We start from the raw sequence: 19,911 nt of genomic DNA on the forward strand, positions 1-19,911 counted from the left end.
CACCCTGCCCGCCAGCGATAGAGGCTGCATGTCCCACCTCTTGAAGTCCTCCTCCATTTGTTCTACCAACCGTGTCAGATTAAGTCTGTGCAAGGTTCCCCAGCTCCTAGCGATCTGAATCCCCAGGTATCGGAAGTTTCTTTCCACTTTCCTTAGAGGCAAGCCTTCTATCTCTCTACTCTGGTCCCCTGGATGTATCACAAATAATTCACTCTTCCCCATGTTTAGCCTATACCCCGAGAAATCCCCGAACCCCCTCAAAATTCGCATAACCTCTATCATCCCCCCCGCTGGGTCCGACACGTATAACAATAGGTCATCCGCGTATAACGAGACTCGGTGTTCTTCTCCCCCTCTAATCACCCCTCTCCATTTCCTGGAGTCTCTCAACGCCATGGCCAGAGGTTCAATTGCCAACGCGAACAACAATGGAGACAGCGGGCATCCCTGTCTTGTTCCCCTGTATAGTCGGAAATACTCCGATCTGTGTCGACCTGTAACTACGCTTGCCGTTGGAGCCCCATAAAGAAGTCTAACCCAGCTAATAAACCCGTTCCCAAACCCAAACCGCCTTAACACTTCCCATAAATACTCCCACTCCACCCTATCAAATGCCTTCTCTGCGTCCATTGCCGCCACTATCTCTGCCTCCCCCTCCACTGGGGGCATCATTATCACCCCTAATAGTCGTCGCACGTTAACATTCAGTTGTCTCCCTTTTACGAACCCTGTCTGGTCTTCGTGCACCACCCCCGGGACACAGTCCTCTATCCTCGATGCCAGTACCTTTGGCAACAATTTGGCGTCCACGTTCAATAATGAAATGGGTCTATAGGACCCGCACTGCAACGGATCTTTATCCCTCTTCAAAATTAACGATATCATCGCCTCCGACATCGTCGGGGGTAGAGTCCCCCCTTTCCTGGCCTCATTGAACGTCCTCACCATCAACGGGGCCAACAAGTCCACATATTTTCTGTAATACTCCACCGGGAACCCGTCTGGTCCTGGGGCCTTCCCTGCTTGCATGCTTCCCAGTCCCTTAATAACCTCGTCCACCCCAATCGGTGCCCCAGGCCTACCACCCCTCGCTCCTCCACTTTCGGGAACCTCAATTGGTCCAGGAACTGCCGCATCCCCTCCTCTCCCTCTGGGGGTTGAGACCTATACAGTTCCTCATAGAAGGTCTTGAACACCTCATTTATCTTTCCTGCCCTTCGCACCGTGTCTCCCCTTTCGTCTCTAATTCCTCCTATCTCCCTCGCTGCTGCCCTCTTTCGCAATTGATGAGCCAACAGGCGACTAGCCTTTTCCCCATATTCATACCTCCTCTCCTGTGCCTTCCTCCACAGTACCTCTGCCTTTCTGGTGGTCAGAAGGTCAAATTCCGTCTGGAGTCGTCTCCTCTCCCTGTACAATTCCTCCTCCGGGGTCTCTGCAAATTCCCTATCCACCCTTAAAATCTCCCCCAGTAATCTTTCCCTTTCCTTGGCCTCTGTTTTCCTTTGGTGGGCCCCAATGGAGATCAGCTCTCCTCTGACCACCGCTTTTAGTGCTTCCCATACCACTCCCACAGGGACCTCGCCGTCGTCATTGACCTCCAGGTATCTCTCAATACACCCCCGCACTCTTGCACACACTCCCTCATCCGCCATCAGTCCCACATCTAATCGCCAGAGTGTTCTCTGCTCCCTTTCCTCTCCTAATTCCAGGTCCACCCAATGTGGGGCATGATCCGAAACCGCTATGGCTGAGTACTCAGCTTCTTCCACCCTAGAGATCAACGACCTTCCCAAAACAAAAAAATCTATCCGGGAGTACACTTTATGGACATGGGAGAAGAAGGAAAACTCCCGAGCCCTAGGTCTAAGAAATCGCCATGGATCCACTCCCCCCATTTGGTCCATAAACCCCTTAAGTACCTTGGCCGCTGCCGGCCTTCTTCCGGTCCTTGAGCTGGATCTATCTAGCCCCGGGTCCAGCACCGTATTAAAGTCCCCTCCTAAAATCAAGTTTCCTACCTCCAGGTCCGGTATACGCCCCAGCATCCGTCTCATAAATCCCGCATCGTCCCAGTTTGGGGCATACACATTAACCAACACGACCTCCATTCCCTCCAGCCTGCCACTCACCATTACATATCTACCGCCGCTATCTGCTACGATGTTCTTTGCTTCAAATGCTACCCGTTTCCCCACCAAAATGGCCACCCCTCTATTCTTTGCGTCCAGTCCTGAGTGGAACACCTGTCCCACCCATCCTTTCCTTAGCCTAACTTGGTCCGCCACCTTTAGGTGCGTCTCTTGGAGCATAACCATGTCTGCCCTTAGTCCTTTCAAATGCGCGAGCACTCGGGCCCTTTTTATCGGTCCGTTCAGGCCTCTCACGTTCCACGTGATCAGCCTCACTAGGGGGCTACCTGCCCCCCTCCCGTGTCGACTAGCCATTACCTTCTCTAGGCCAGTCCCATATCCCGCCTCCGCGCTCCCGCTCGCTCCCCCAGCGTCGCACACCATCCCCGCCCACCCACTCTTTAGCCATTTCCTTTTGGATTTCCGCAGCAGCAACCCAGTTGTCCCCCCCCCCCTCCTCCTCCCTCCCCCCCTCCCCGCTAGATCTCTTTCTAGCATGATTGCTCCCCCCATATTACTTCCGTAAGTCAGCTGACTTCAACTGACCCCGGCTACTCCTGCTCACTCCTCGACACCCCCGTGTGGGGATCTCCCATCCGCCTTGCGCCTGTCTTCCCGCCTTATTCTTTCTGGCGCGGGAACATCCCTTTACCTGACCCGCCTCTTATGGCGCAGCTCCCTTTCCCCTCCCCCTCCCCTTCCCCATTCTCCAACTATGTCCCGTCTTTCCCCCCTCACCGGCGCCCACATTTCCCCAATGTCTCCCCCCTTCCCAATTTACTTCTCAATTAACTTCAACCATAACATTAACAATAACATTTCCTGCAGCATCAGTCCCTCAGTTCCGATCCAATTTCTCTTCTTTGATGAAGGTCCATGCTTCCTCCGCCGTCACAAAATAATGGTGTCTCTCCTGATACGTGACCCATAGTCTTGCCGGCTGCAGCATCCCGAACTTCACCTTCCTTTTATGCAACACCTCTTTGGCTCGGTTGAAGCTCGCCCTCCTTCTCGCCACCTCCGCACTCCAATCCTGGTATACCCGTACCACTGCATTCTCCCATCTGCTACTCCGCACCTTTTTAGCCCATCTCAGGACCTCTTCTCTGACCTTAAGGCGGTAAAATCGCACGATTATCGCCCTGGATGGTTCTCCCGCTTTTGGTCTTCTCGCCGGAATCCGATTTGCCCACTCCACCTCCAAGGGGCCCGCAGGGGCCTCAGCACCCATCAGTGAGCTCAGCATCGTACTTGCGTACGCTCCACAGTCCACTCCTTCCACACCCTCAGGGAGACCCAGTATCCGAAGGTTCTTCCTTCGCGCTCCATTTTCTAGGGCTTCGATCCTTTCAGTACACTTTTTATGAAGTGCCTCGTGCGTCTGTGTCTTAACCGCCAGGCCCAGGATCTCGTCCTCAATATCTGTCATCTTCTGCTCCACCACGCGGAGCTCTGTCTCCTGGGTCTTTAATGTCTCCTTGAGCCCCTCAATTGCCTGTAGCAACGGGGTCAGCACCTCCCTCTTCAGCAGCTCCACGCACCGTCTCACAATTTCATCCTGCTCAGGCCCCCATGTCGCCTGCGCTTTCTCCGCCGCCATCTTGTACTTCTCTCTTTCTGACCCTTTGGTCGACGATTCCTCGCGCTGCAGCCACCGCCGCCGGTTTTTTCCTCCTTCGTTTGGGGGGGACTCCCTTCTCACACACCCCACACCGGGTTGCGTCGTCGAAAAATTCCCCGTTGGGGCTCTTAAAAGAGCCCGAAGGTCCGTCGGAGCTGGAGCCGCCGAAGCATGCGGCTAGCTAGGCATCACCGCAACCGGAAGTCCCTTCAGTGGCCTTGATGAGGTCTTTTCACAGTTGTTCCCTCTGCTGCTAGAATTCACCTTTGATACAGGCCCTCAGGTCAGCTTGCAGCTTTAAGCTTGCCCTTCCCCCGCCTGCATGCTGGAAGAGGCCCTGTTTATCCTGCAGTTGCAGCCAAATCTTTTACTGTTTCTGCCATGTCTGGCAACCCAGAGACATACCCTTCCTGGGGGACACTGTCGGGGGAATATTGCAGCCTTCTTCCCACACCGGGAAATGTCAAACAAATGCCGTGGGGGCCCTGTAAAAGAGCCCAAAAGTCCGTTCCAAGCAGGAGCTGCCGAATATGCGACCTAGCTCTGCATAGCCGCACCCGGAAGTCGGTCCAGAATTTTCTTAGCGCAGCGAAGAACAAACAAAGAACAAAGAAAAGTACAGCACATGAACAGGCCCTTCGGCCCTCCAAGCCCGATGCTGCCCAACTAAATTAAAATCTTCTACACTTCCTGGGTCCGTATCCCTCTATTCCCATCCTATTCATGTATTTGTCAAGATGCCCCTTAAATGTCACTATCGTCTCTGCTTCCACCACCTCCTCCGGCAGCGAGTTCCAGGCACCACTACCCTCTGTGTAAAAAAACTTGCCTCGTACATTTCCTCTAAATGCCCCTCGCACCTTAAATCTATGCCCCCTAGTAATTGACTCTTCTACCCTGGGGAAAAGCCTCTGACTATCCACTCTGTCTATGCCCCTCATAATTTTGTAGACCACTATCAGGTCGCCCCTCAACCTCCGTCGTTCCAGTGAGAACAAACCGAGTTTATTCAACCGCTCGTCATAGCTAATGCCCTCCATACCAGGCAACATTCTGGTAAATCTCTTCTGCACCCTCTCTAAAGCCTCCACATCCTTCTGGTAGTGTGGCAACCAGAATTGAACACTATACTCCAAGTGTGGCCTAACTAAGGTTCTATACAGCTGCAACATGACTTGCCAATTCTTATACTCAATGCCCCGGCCAATGAAGGCAAGCATGCCGTATGCCTTCTTGACTATCTTCTCCACTGTGTTGCCCCTTTCAGTGACCTGTGGACCTGTACATCTAGCTCTCTCTGACTTTCAATACTCTTGAGGGTTCTACCATTCACTGTATATTCCCTACCTGCATTAGACCTTCCAAAATGCATTACCTCACATTTGTCTGAATTAAACTCCATCTGCCATCTCTCTGCCCAAGTCTCCAAACAATCTAAATCCTGCTGTATCCTCTGACAGTCCTCATCGCTATCTGCAATTCCACCAACCTTTGTGTCATCTGCGAACTTACTAATCAGACCAGTTACATTTTCCTCCAAATCATTTATATATACTATGAACAGCAAAGGTCCCAGCACTGATCCCTGCGGAACACCACTAGTCACAGCCCTCCAATTAGAAAAGCACCCTTCCATTGCTACTCTCTGCCTTCTATGACCTATGATGTGGAGATCTCCAGCTTCCACCCTAAACACATTAAAGAAGCCATCCCCTATGGACAAGCGCTCCGTATACACAGGATCTGCTCAGACGAGGAGGAGCGTAACAGACATCTACAGACGTTGAAAGATGCCCTCGTACGAACGGGATATGGCACTCGACTCATCGATCGACAGTTCCAACGCGAAAAACCGGACCGACCTCCTCAGAAGACAAACATGGGACACAACCGACAGAATACCCTTCGTCGTCCAGTACTTCCCCGGAGCGGAGAAACTACGTCATCTTCTTCACAGCCTTCAACACGTCATTGATGACGATGAACATCTTGCCAAGGTCATCCCCACACCCCCACTACTTGCCTTCAAACAACCGCGCAACCTCAAACGAACCATTGTTTGCAGCAAACTACCCAGTCTTCAGAACAGTGACCACGACACCACACAACCCTGTCATGGCAATCTCTGCAAGACGTGCCAGATCATCGACATGGATACCACTATTACACGTGAGAACACCACCCACCAGGTACGCGGTACATACTCGTGCGACTCGGCCAACGTTGTCTACCTCATACGCTGCAGGAAAGGATGTCCCGAAGCATGGTACATTGGCGAGACCATGCAGACGCTGCGACAACGAATGAACGGACATCGCGCAACAATCACCAGGCAGGAATGTTCCCTTCCAGTCGGGGAACACTTCAGCAGTCAAGGGCATTCAGCCTCTGATCTCCAGGTAAGCGTTCTCCAAGGCGGCCTTCAGGACCCGCGACAACGCAGAATCGCCGAGCAGAAACTTATAGCCAAGTTCCGCACACATGAGTGCGGCCTCAACCGGGACCTGGGATTCATGTCGCATTACATTCATCCCCCACCATCTGGCCTGCGAAATCCTACCAACTGTCCTGGCTTGGTACAATTCACACCTCTTTAACCTGGGGTTACCCCATCTCTGGATCTGTAAAGATTTAATCACCTGCTAATGCTCGCATTCCAAGCATTGTTTGGCATCTTTGAATTTGTCTATATATGTGTTTCTGGAACAGACCTCTTCATTCACCTGAGGAAGGAGCAGCGCTCCGAAAGCTAGTGACATCGAAACAAACCTGTTGGACTTTAACCTGGTGTTGTAAGACTTCGTACTGTTCTATGACCTAGCCAGTTCTGTATCCACCTTGCCAGCCCCCTGATCCCGTGTGACTTCACCTTTTGTACCAGTCTACCATGAGGGACTTTGTCAAAGGCCTTACTGAGGTCCATATAGACAACATCCACTGCCCTACCTGCATCAATCATCTTTGTGACCTCTTCGAAAAACTCTATCAAGTTAGTGAGACACGACCTCCCCTTCACAAAACCGTGCTGCCTCTCACTAATACATCCATTTGCTTCCAAATGGGAGTAGATCCTGTCTCGAAGAATTCTCTCCAGTAATTTCCCTACCACTGACAAGTAATTTCCCTACCACTGACAGCTCCTACACATCTGCCAGAACATTACCTCAGGAAATTCTCAGCTGAAGTAATAACTTGGTTTAATTTTTGTATATCCAGAACAATCCTATATACATGTTGCTTTCTAGGATGTGAAGTTTATTCTGTCTTTTCTCATAACCCATTCGACCTGCCAGTGGAGATAGGTTTGTAGCTTTTTTCTACCTTGTCTCCAATGTTTGGCTGACTGTTTAACTTGCTTCTTGATGACCAGAACTGGATGCAATATTGGGCATGTGGTTTGACTGTATTATTGTAATGTTTGAGTCCGATATATTGTGTTCTCCTTGGTTATGTAAATTCAATGTTCTGTTGACTTTGTTGATTGCAGTTCTGGTTGGATGTGTTTAGCATTGAGTCTGCAAAAGGTCCTCTGTCTTCATCACTATTCATGAAATGTGCAACTTTAATCGCACAAAGCTTCCTTCAGGCTCCAATGATGCCAGGAGCCTGTGTCTGTCCAAGAGGCTTTTTCCTCTTGCTACAGCCCTCTACATTTTTCTGCATACATTTTTCTTTATTTTCCTATTCATCGTTATCCTCAGACCACACATCTCCAGTACAGAAGGAATAGCGAATAGCCCACTGTCAGGAAACCACAGATGCTGTGTTTTTGTCCTTGGTGCATGGGAGATAGAATGTCCTCTCTGATTTCTGCTTTACCGTGGGAAGGCACCAGCACTCCAGTCATGCAGTGCAGTTGAATTCAGGAAAATAATAAGAGGGATCTCAGATATTTGCTCCTTGGCCCTGCATCTGAGAGCATTAATGTTTTAATATGCAGAATCCTTGTTACAGCTTTCCAACAGGTTTTTAAATCAGTTGCTTGTGTAACATGGGCAGATACCAACCCCTGTGCTTCAGATATTACAAACCATATGGATTACGTTTCTGATTACCTGATACAGAGAATTCCATTTCTCTGCAAAGCGATGCACCTTATTTAACGGTATCTACTTTTACACGGAGCTGGACAGATTTTAGGGACACCGAATTGTGAGGAAAAACTACAATTGGAGTTTAACCAGGGAAATTTATTAACACACAACCCTTGGTAAGCTTTCAGCTGTTTGTCCACCCTACGGTTTGGTAATTGCATTCCAGGACTATCTGGAGCTGGGCAGGAAAAATCAAAGCCCCTATCATGTCAGGTTTAATTAATGTGCCAGGCTGGCATGCTAATCTTGAACAATGCCCTGGGGTACCATGGATGTTCCAAGTTCAAATGCTAGATCCCAAGTCTGTCACAGAGAGTTGACTAATTTGTGCTAACCTGACTAGAGGGTGGGAGGGAGTGAAAGCATGAGAGAGACTTCCTCCCCCTTCCAAAGTAGGATAGTCATTCTGAAGTCATTAGAAAACTGATGAGCACAGTTAAGGCCTTGTTCGACAGAAAGTACAATCATGATCCCAGTGGCAGAGTGTCCATTTCCACCATCCTGCTGGGTGCACGCTATACTCCACCTGTTCAAGTCGCAGAGTTTCAATAGCAGCTGCTTCTGTTTCTGACCTAATCACAGAAGGCATTGTACCCTGGGTATATAAACATATCCCCTGCTATCCAACTCTCAGGCAATATGTTCCAGCAGCTGCTATTCCACGCATCTTGAATTTTCTCATAATGGACTTGATGGACAGCTATCTTCAATGTCGTAGAATGATCTGTGTAGAACAACTTCCAACATTACAGTTGCCTGAACACTCGTCAAGATGCTATTTTGAAATGTTCCATCCCGCATTCCAAAGAGGATTTAAAATGTTAAGTGGCTCAGAGTAATGTCCTCGTTTCACACTTGGTTGGAGTTAGATTTTCTACTATGGGTCAGAAACTTTAATTTAACATTTTAAAATAATCTTTATTGTCACATGTAGGCTTACATTAACACTGCAATGACGTTACTGTCAAAATTCCCAAGTCTCCACATTCCGGCACCTGTTCGGGTACACAGAGGGAGAATTCAGAATGTCCAAATTACCTAACAGCACATCTTTTGGGACTTGTGGGAGGAAACCGGAGCACCCGGAGGAAACCCACGCAGACACAGAGAGAACGATTTGATTCCACACAGACAGTGACCCAAGCTGGGAATCGAACCTGGGGCCCTGGCGCTGTGAAGCAACAGTGCTAACCACTGTGCTACCCTGCCAAACTGATATTTTGTATCTCAATTTTGATTTCAAAGGCAGAGTAGTTTATTTTCCCCACAAGTCGCTGATTTCTGATACATTACCTCCAGTTCTATGAAACATTCAGGAATTTCTACATGTGTCCCTGCTCTTATTTCCCCTTTCTCTCTTTAAAGGACTCTACTCCTTGTTAAGTATGATTCTAGCAAGATAGTCACCCTCTGATATGTTGCCCAGTGGCCATTATTTACTTCTAAACTTTGATGAGATCTATTGGCAGGTTATTCAACCATGAGATCTATCTGCAGTTGATGCCTGATCGATATATATTCTCTTTTCCCCTCCCAAAAGCAAAGGCACTGAATCCAATTAGAAGTGCCCTTACTGATGCCCCAGCAAAGACTGCTAGCTCAGCACAGACTGGTAATTGAACCAGGGATTTACTGATCTATGTGGCTCAGTGACTCATGAGATTAACTGTCTGAGTAATCTGGGAATTGAAGGAAGTTGATTTATAAACTGTATTTCAGGAGGGTTTTGTTTTTATTTTCACAGAATAATAAATAAAGTTGATGACAATTTCATATTCTTTTGCTAAATTAGCATAAAACATGCTACTTCTTATTTAAGATTGATTTTGATATATTTAAAGCAGAGGATGCAATACTTCTGCTCCAGAGATTTTTCATGACCCTTATTTTCTCTCTCTTTCAGACTCCGCTGAGTAATCTGTTGCAGAGAAGAAAAAGACACATTTCAAGCAAAACAAGTAAGCTACAATTAACATCTGGCACCCTCCCAACGTTAAGAATGGGGCACGTTGAAACATATTTCCGAATGCAATCATGTTCAATTTAACAAAAACTGCTCTTTGCTGAGATGGTCATGGGACTGCAGAAAATAACCTCATTAATCCCTGAACTAAAGAGGGCAGAAACTCTCCAACCCCCCCCCCCCCCCCCCCCACCCCCCTTGGCCCATCGAGATTGCACCAACCTTCTGAAAGACATAGGCCCACTTTCCTGGCCTACCCCTGTAACCTAGTAACCCCACCTAACTTGTACAACCTGGACACTAAGGGGCAATTTAGCATGGGCAATCCACCTAACCTGCACATATTTGGACTGTGGGAGGAAACCGGCGCACCCGGAGGAAACCCACGCAGACACTGGGAGAAAGTGCAAACTCCACACAGGGCAGTCACCCAAGGCCAGAATTGAACCCAGTGCTGTGAAGCAGCAGTGCTAACCACTGAATCACCGTGCCCACTAGACTTTATCCCTCACCATTCAATGGTCGGGTCATCTCCCCCCACACCACGCAAACATCAGGATGAACCTACACACCCCCCTGGCCACTGCCATGCAGACAGACCATCCCCCTCTCCGGCAATGCCCCCCCCCCAATGGGGTTTCCTTGAGGTCCCGCCCCTGGCAAAGCCCCGTGGCACTGCCCAACCAGGTCCGTCAACACCTGGGGGCTCTACCCATCTCCAAGACCCTGGCGTGGTCATCACAGCTGATTTCTTCTTTTGAAGCCAGCTATGATGTTTGCTGGCGTGACGTCACATTATACCTCAAATCTATTTAAATTAATGCTAACCAGGATCACACTCTCGCTGGGCATGAAGCTGATTACATTGCTGGTGGGGAGCCAGGCAGATCTGAGATCTCCCCGGCGTAAATTCTGTTATGGACCTCTCACAAGAGTTAGTGGGCATAACGGGATTTGCGGCCAGGGTGAACAGGATTGGAAAATTAACCCCAATGTTTTAATATTACAAATATTGTGCATAACTCTCCATCTGTGAGCCCACAAAACTGGTTCAAATCACTGGGGCTGTTTCGCACAGAGCTAAATCGCTGGCTTTGAAAGCAGACCAAAGCAGGCCAGCAGCACGGTTCAATTCCCGTAACAGCCTCCCCGAACAGGCGCCGGAATGTGGCGACTAGGGGCTTTTCACAGTAACTTCATTTGAAGCCTACTTGTGACAATAAGCGATTTTCATTTCATTCATTTTCATAGAGCTTAAAGGTACACCTTCAGATTTTAAAAATGAATTCAGCTTCTCCTATGTAACTTGGTCACAATATTCAATTCAACTATGGTTTTGTCATGGTTAACCTACTGAAATATTTACAAAATTGGTAAACACATATTAAAAACAATGTTTTAATGAACCCCTGTCAGGGATATGCATAGAATCTCCATTTGAAATCTACAGAAGAGGTGACACCTGGTTGCGAATTCACAGAGGCAACGTACAGAAATGTAAATGCAGATGGAGTGCAGTATGTTACAATGTACGCACAAAAGGTAAGATCATTCTCTCCAGGTGTGTTGATTCTTGTTATCAGGTAATAAAATAACAACAGTCTGCCCACAACCTTGGTGCCACATTTGACCCAGGGATCAATTTCTGACCTCATTTCACACCATCACTAAAGGCTGCCTATTTCCACCTCCATAACATTGCCTGCCTTTTTCCCTGTCTCAACTAATTTGAAACCCTCCTTTATGCCTTTGTTACCCATAGATTTGACTATTCCAACTGGCTCCTGGCTGGCCTCCTACATTCAACTATTTATAAACTTGAGGTGATCCAGAACTCTGCTCCTAGCATCATGACTTGCACAAAGCCCCATTCCCCTATTTTCCCTGCTTGCTGATCTTTCTTGGCTCCCATTCAAGAAACATCTTCACTTTAAATTTCTCATCTTTGTTTTTAAATACTTTTATGGCCTTTTCCCTGCCTATCTCTGAAATCTCCCCCAGTTGTAAAACCTTCTAAAATATCTGTGCTCTGCTAATATTGGTCTCTTAGGCATCCCCAATTTTCAGCACTCCACCACTGGTAGCCACACTTTCACTTGCTTAGGCTCTAAGCTCTGGCATATGTGTCCGTCTTCACCTTGCAGACACTCTTTAAAACCTATCTCTTTGGTCAAATGACCTGGAAGTTCCTTATGTGGCTGGTTGTCATTATTTTTCCATAATGCTACTGTGAGGTGCTTAGTTATGTTCAAGGCACTAAATAAATATTTGTTGTTATATAGCACCTTTAAATGTTGTAATCCATCCCAAGCTACTTAACAAGAGCATGATCAATAAAAAAAATTTTTTTTGCCGCAAATATACTTTAAAAAAATAAATTTAAAGTGCCCAATTATTTTTTTCCAATTAAAGGGGCAATTTAGCGCGGCCATTCCACCTAACCTGCACATCTTTGGGTTGCGGGGGTGAAACTCACGCAGACACAGGGAGAACATGCAAACTCCACACAGACAATGACCCAGGGCAGGCATCGAACCCGGGTCCTCGGCGCCGTATGCAGCAGTGCTAACCACTGCGCCGCCGTGCTGTCCTTTGCCACGAATGTACAAAAGTTAAGCCAATGTGGTCGATTTGAAGAAATATTTTAAAGGAGGTAGAAAGACTTAAGGAGGGAATTGTAGCGCTTCGGGTCAAGGCAGCTGAAAGTAGGCCAGCTGATGAAGCAGTGATTAAAATCTGGGAATGAGGGAGCAGATTTGTAAGGCTGCAGAAGGTCACAGTGGTTGCAAGACCGTGGAGTGATATCAAAACAATTGGGGATTTAAAAAAATCGAGGCATTGTCAGATCAGGAACTAGTGTAGGACATAGGCGACAGGCGACAAGATTTGGTGCGAGTGAACGTATGGGCAGCAGAGATTTGGAGTACAAGTTTATTTAGGACTTAAATACAATACCAGAACAACAGAACCTGAGAATGCCAGAACAAATCTTTCTGATACAAACACATATGATAACACTGTTTTTAACTGTCACTTTTTGCATATATAGAATGCAGCGCAAACAATTGCATGAATGGAGGAAGATGTGCACGACCACTTTTTTCAAAGGATTATATCTGTCGTTGTCCTGAGGGATATCTTGGTAAACACTGTGAAATAGGTATGTTATCATTCAGTAACCTAATCCATTATTTACAGTTAGCTTAGGTGACATTATGATGTTGATTGAGGGAGGAATTTTGGCCTTAAATTCAAAGCGTTTCCATGCTCCTATTTGCATGGTGCCATTGAATCTTGTGTCTGTCTGTACAGGCAGACAGCGCCTTGATTTAATATCTTGTTGTCTGAAAAAAGGGTACCATGGACAATGCAGCACTCCCTCAGCACTGCATTGGAGTAAAGAACACTTTATATAAAATTGCATGCAAAATCAAATCATTTTCGTATTGTTTTCAATCATTTTAAGTGAAGAAGTATTCCACCGAAATGGAAGTAACAAATGGGTATTGTATGATGGTGAATTGTGTAACATGAAGGTGCGTTTGTATGCCATGGAATAACAGAATGGGGATATCAGTATGCAGTCACAGTCTATCACACAATAACCCATTCCTGATCTCACTGTGGGAATGTGCTTTACACAGGCTGAGCCCTTCTTGGTAGGGTGAGAGAGAGAGAGAGCCCTGAAGGTGAGGTTATCACCAGTTCAACCTTGCACACTTTTCAAATAGTTCAAAGCAGCATTGGTTCGGGGCTAAGGGCAGGTCACCTTTTTGCAGTGTTGGTGACAGAGTGATCCAGGGTCATGGGGTGGGGGAAAAGAGTAAGAATGGGATCAATTAACTAAAAAGGAGAAAAAGCAACTTGTGGGTTGGAAAAAAAGCAGTTGAAAATATCACATCGTCTTATTGCACAGGACGGTGTTCAGTCCATTGAGCCTGTGTCGGCTGCTGGAAGAGGAGTTAGAACAATCCCCAGATCTTTCCCTTTTCAAATGTATATCCAATTCCTTCCTGAAATGGAATTTAACCATTTTCTGGATCGTTGCCAAATTCTCACTGGGAAAAGGTTTGTGGTACTCATTTATTATTTTACTTGCATGAGATAGATGGAAGACTGTTGGCACTTTTTATCGCAGTTTTTCTTGCATTTGTTCGAACCATTCAAAATAATGCTGTGCCCAATTAGTGAAAGCACAGTATGGGGTATTCCTTCCATGGGTCCAGGTACAGAAATTGACATCCAAATTCATATCTTGGTACCTTGATGTCTATTGGTGCCTCCTCTCTTTTCACCATCTATTGTCCAAAAACTCCTTCCAAGAGAAACAGTGATGTGCATCTTTCAATTTAGCATACTGCGTTCACTGCTCACGATTTGGTCTCTACCCACATTGGGTAGACCAGACAAGACTGGGTGACAACAAAAACAGAAAATACTGGACTATCTCAGCAGGTCTGACAGCATCTGTGGAGAGAGAAGGGAGCTAATGTTTTGACTCTGGATGACTCTTTGTCAGAACCTGATTGGGTGACCGTTTTGTGGAACACCTTCAATAAGTCTGCAGGCATGATCCCGAGCTTCCTGTCGCCAGTCATTTTGATTCTCCACTTTGTTCCCACTCTGACATTTCTGCTTTTGGCCTGCTGCACTTTTCCAATGAAGCACAATGCAAACTTCGGGAACAGCACCTCATCTTTTGATGGCACGCGACAGCCTTTTCCACTCAACAATTTAATTTTCACATAAACACTCCCTTTGGCTTTTATAGAATTTCATAAAATACCTACAGTGCAGAAGGAGACCACTGAGCCCATCAACTCCTGAAAAGAGCACCCTACCGAGACCCACACCTATCCCCATAACCGCACCTAAACCTTTGGACACAAAGGATCAATTTAGCAAGGCCAATCCACCTAACCTGCACATCTTTGGACTGTGGGAGGCAACCGGAGCACCCAGAGGAAACCCACGCACACACGGGGAACGTATGAACTCCACACAAGGTCGGAATTGAACCCCGGTCCCTGGCGTTGTGAGGCAGCAGTGCTAACCACTGTGCCGCTGCACCTCCTGCTATGAAACTTTGTCTTTTAATCTTTCCTGCCTTCCATCCTATCACTGACTCTCTTTTGTTCTTCCTCCCCCATTTTACTTGCTCAAACCTATTCCATTTCTATCTTTCCTCCATTCTGATGAAGGGTCATCGACCTGAAACGTTAACTCTCCGTAGGCGCTTCCTGACCTGCTGAGTATTCCTATCATTTTCTGTTTTTGTATCATTGATATCTTTGCTTTTTTTTTTTCAGACAATAAATCCAATTGCATCGAGAGTGGGAAAGAATACAGTGGTACAAGGGACTACACAGAGTCTGGTGCAGAATGCTTGAAATGGCATTCGTCTGTTGTTCTTGGAAGAAAGTACAACGCAAGGAGATCTGGTGCATCAGAGTTGGGGCTCGGGAATCACAACTACTGCAGGTAGATTTTATCTTTTCATAATACTTTGATTTCTTTTTTCTGAAATGACTTAATTCCAGACTTCTTCTATGCAGTTCAAATAAGGGAAGAGATACTTTAAAATAAAGTTTAACCAGATGAACCACAATGGTGCATTTGTTATAAACCAAACCTCAAATCACTGCGAACAATTAAAAACGTAAATGTTGGGGTAAAAATTCAACTTCCGAGTTTGATAGATAATGGCCAGTAAATTCCTCAGTGGCAATCTCCAGTGGACATACCCATGCTGTAATTCCAAAGTCCCTGTCTCGCCCAACCTTCTTCATTCAGGCTGAGTCGGTCAGGAGCAGTGAAGCGCACCCCTGGCTGCATGAGTGAGGTGTCACTGGGGTGAAGAGAGGTAAGAAACACCATACTGTTGGATGGTTCCCAGCCCAGAGGAAGTTAGCACGCCTGGCAATTGCCAAGCATACCCTTATGTGGGAACGTCCTAGAGGGATTCCCCAGCGTAACATTGGGGTAACCCCAATGTGTGACACTAGGTAACCAGGAAGTTATAGGCCAATGGATCACAACAAGTAGGGTAACATGCCCTTGGTTTAATTTTAAAGCTAGATCTGCGAAATAGTTGAAAGAGCTGGTTCTTTCACAGTATTGGACAACCTTAAGCACTGCCGCTTATATTTACACCTCAGTTTATTTGGGTGAGTATGGGAGGGCAGGTGGGGAAATAACAAATCAAACTGTGAAAATTCTTAAACAGGAGAGTGCCTGAGAGTCAACATTCCATGCTAAGTATCTAAATACAACAGTTTATTTGTAGATCCAAGAGTTTTAAAATTGAACGCTGCATTCCGAACAACCTTTTCATTGTGACTATCACGTTTAATCACGTCTTCGCGGATGGAAAGAAAACTGGAAAATCCGAACTAATGCCAGAAAGATCTGGAAGTGCTCAGCAGTCCAATTAGAATGTGAAAACAAAATGATAGATTTGCACGATTTTCTGATGAAGGGAGCCGTCAGAAACATTAATCTAGTTTTCTCTGTCAGTTACTGACTTTATTGGCAGACGTTTCTGGCCATTCACACCCGCGGGTTTCCCGGCGGAGTGGGGTGACTTCAATGGGAATTCCCATTGACAGTGGCGGAAGTAAAGAATCCCGCTGCCAGCGAACAGCGTGCCTCCTCCCGCTGCGGAGAACACGTGACTGGGAGGCTGGTGACTCCCACCCTCTAGCACGTCTTGCTTTTTTGTATGTCTGATAAATGGATTGCACTTTATTTGTGTCTATAGGTTGACCAGAAGTTTACTAATCTGTTCTTTCTTTCAAATATTTCTACAATAAAGAAATCCAGATGGTGACAAAAAGCCTTGGTGTTATGTTCAGGGTTCAATATATTGGGAATACTGTGATATCCCAACATGTCAAACAGTAGTCAGTAAGTGAAAACCTTATCATAAATTGCTATTGGAAAAACTATTTAAAATAATAATGTGAAAACATTTACCAGAGACAAGTAGTTTGTAATTTTTTTTGTTACTGGTTACTCAAGTATGGGAGCATTAAAATACCGAGATCTGTCCTACATTTGGGTTTGGATGGACGGAGAAAGTTTCCACTGACATGGACACTGTATCCTATTAGTTGGCAATCACACATTGGTCATTTCCACGACTCATCTGGCTCTCCTTCATGCACCTCACTTGTTCTGTTCCTCTCACCTCTCATTTTAAATCCTTGTCTTTATTGGTACTCCCTATGTTTCCTACCTGCTAAACCATTCCTTCCACGCAGCTCCTGGAATAAATTCTCCACTCAGTCATGTAACTGCACTTTCAAACCCCCTATTTCACTATTGGCTCTCAATTAATTACAAAACTTAATTAGATATCAGTCTGCTCAGTTAAATAACTCACCTCCAACTTTGAAATGCTTGGCTCCAATAAAACATTTAAATTTCTCCCATCTTGGCAATTCCTCCCAGATTTGTTCAACCTTCACTCTTTCAATTTGAAGGGCAGTAAACTTAAAGAGATGGTCGCAAAACAGTCATCTTACACAAGCTCACATTCAAAACAGCAGCCTTTGACATGATCAACCACACCACCATCTTCCTCCGATGCTCAGGCCGATGTCCCTGCTTGATTCTGATTTCATCTGTCTGTAGCCAGTGCATCTCCATTTTATCACCCCTTGGCTCCCTCTTCTAATTGGCTTTCAATGCTGAAACAGTGAACATTATTTGTAATTCAACTGAACTTTTTTTTTAAAAGCCTTCATTAATTTGTTTTTGGTGATAAGGAACAATAAATACCGTTCACCAGCAAAGCATACAATCAAGTAAGATAACGCCACTGTAAATGTATAGACCTATGCCCAATAGTTTGAGAAAAGAGCTACAATAAAATAACTTAGTTGGATTCATGCATTTGCAATTTGATTTCATATTGTCATACTGACTTGCCTCCTCAATTTTGGAAGAATTGATTGCAAGACACCGTAGCTCTTCCACTACTGCACCCAAGTGACCATTCTTCAAGTATAAGCCCCAAAATTGAGAGTTGATGTGTTACTCCACCACACGATTCAATGGCCAGGATTCTCCAACCCTACGCAGGGTCGGAGAATCCCCGGGGGGAGGTGCGAATCCCGCCCTGCCCCAACACCGGCTTCCCTGTTCTCCAGCGCCGTTTTTCGGGCGCCGGGGGAATTCCCGCAGTGCCGGTCAGGGGCCGTTGACAGCCCCCCCACCCCCGGCAAGCCTCCGGGCCCCGATGGGCCGAGTGGCCGACGAGTTTGGCCGAGTCCCGCCGGCGTGGATTATTTACCTCCCACACGGCAGGACCTGGAAGGTGAGTGTGCGGGGTCCGTCTTGGAAGGGGTGGGCGGGAGATCCAACATTGGAGGGGGCCCCCACGGTGGCCTGGCCCGCGATCGGGGCCGAACGATCGGCCGGCCGGCTGGTTCTGTGGGGGCCTACTTTACTCCGCGCCGGGTCCCTGTAGGGCACCACCATATTGCCCGGGGGCCGGCACGGAGAAGGGATCCCCCTTCTCCTATATTTTTGTTTGTTTGTAGGTACTAACACTACACTTATTGGTAGTTTATATTTCTTTCAGTGTGGGTTTGAACATCCTAATAAACAATATGACTGGGTTAACAAATTAATTTCTCTCCCTAGCATCAAAGTGTGGCCAGAGGGAATATAAAATTAATAAGATTGCTGGAGGAAATCAAGCCACCATTGCATTCCACCCCTGGCAAGCAGCACTCTATATTATTGATAGACGATCCAACGATCCACATTTTTTATGTGGAGGAAGTCTGATCCACCCTTGTTGGGTTCTGACAGCTGCACACTGTATTGGCACAAGGTAGGTTAAATTTACGATCATTTGTGCCCACAGTTAAGTATATTTTTGCTATGTACAAATGAAAATATTAGTGTTAATCTCATTAGGGGATGGGGAGGGGGGCTGGGGTCCACGGCCTGGTGCTCTTTCAGAGGGTCAGTGTGGACCTGCCGGGCTGAAAGGCCTCCTTCTGCACTGTAGGTATTTTATGATTGTAGTCTGTGATCCAACATGCTGTATGGTTTGGAGAATCGGGTCTACAATGCTATATCCGCATTGTTCACTCATACTCCCTTGGAATATGTTTTTTTTGTTGGAAGTTAATGGAATATGAATCAGATTCAGCAAAATCAATTACTTCTGTGGTTGGTCTAAATAAATGTTTACTTAAATTAACTTTCTGGGAGTTGACCTACACATCTCCATATCAGTTTTTATGATAGCAGAAGCCAGGGTTATAGCTATGGAAGTCGTGACCTGAACATCCGTGTTTATTGCAGATATATTTCTTTATCTCGCCAAATGAGATGAGGTAAAATTTGGTTTGAATTGTTACATTATCTTAATCCACACTAATGTGAACATAGAAAACTGTCGTTATGATCACGTTAATTTAATTCGGGGCAGCAGGGTGGCGCAGTGGTTATAGCATTGCTGCCTCACGGCGCCAAGGACCCGGGTTCAATCCCAGCCCCGGGTCACTGTCTGTGTGGAGTTTGCACATTCTCCCCGTGTCTGCGTGGGTCTCACGCCCACAACCCAAAGGTGTGCAGTGTAGGTGGATTGGCTATGCTAAATTTCCCCTTATTGGTATTTTCTTTTAAAGTTCATTGAATTCAATCCTTTGACTTAAAACTGAATGCTACTTCTACATTCTGTCTTCTTGCCCAAGGTAGAAGCTTTCTCCCTGAAGTCTGTTTGTTTACACCACTTTACTCCTGCTCGCAGCTTTGATGCATTTCTTAAAATATAAAGCCTGAGTCAGCTTTCAGTCAAAGCTGCCACCCCCCCCTCCCCCAGCCCGCACTAAAGGGCACAATCACTTGCTGAATTTGACAATTATCCTGTTGAGTACAAATGGATAGGATTGTCTCTGCAGCAATGAATTTGAACAGTCATTGAAATGTCAGATTTTCTTCCACTGTCTCCATGATGCTGATTCAGAAGCTAGACTGTAACTTAATATGCATCTCTAAATTCATTGCTGCTCTCCCTACCCTGTGAACCTAACCTGATGATTATGCTTGATATTCACTCACGATTTACCACGTTATAGGAAG

At 46.4% G+C, this 19,911-nt stretch overlaps 1 protein-coding gene across 1 annotated transcript in view; it reads left to right on the forward strand.

Moving 5' to 3' along the window:
- Positions 1-19,911, forward strand: part of LOC140403575 (salivary plasminogen activator beta-like) — a 40,906-nt gene that overhangs the window by 11,997 nt on the left and 8,998 nt on the right. Inside the window, exons 3-8 of the mRNA XM_072491634.1 lie at positions 9,751-9,805; positions 11,227-11,352; positions 12,860-12,970; positions 15,120-15,291; positions 16,625-16,716; positions 18,460-18,652. Of these exons, the coding sequence (XP_072347735.1) occupies positions 9,751-9,805; positions 11,227-11,352; positions 12,860-12,970; positions 15,120-15,291; positions 16,625-16,716; positions 18,460-18,652 (749 nt within the window). The remainder of the gene's footprint in view (positions 1-9,750; positions 9,806-11,226; positions 11,353-12,859; positions 12,971-15,119; positions 15,292-16,624; positions 16,717-18,459; positions 18,653-19,911) is intronic.

Source organism: Scyliorhinus torazame, chromosome 28 (assembly GCF_047496885.1).
Source record: "Scyliorhinus torazame isolate Kashiwa2021f chromosome 28, sScyTor2.1, whole genome shotgun sequence".
Classification (NCBI taxonomy): domain Eukaryota; kingdom Metazoa; phylum Chordata; class Chondrichthyes; order Carcharhiniformes; family Scyliorhinidae; genus Scyliorhinus; species Scyliorhinus torazame.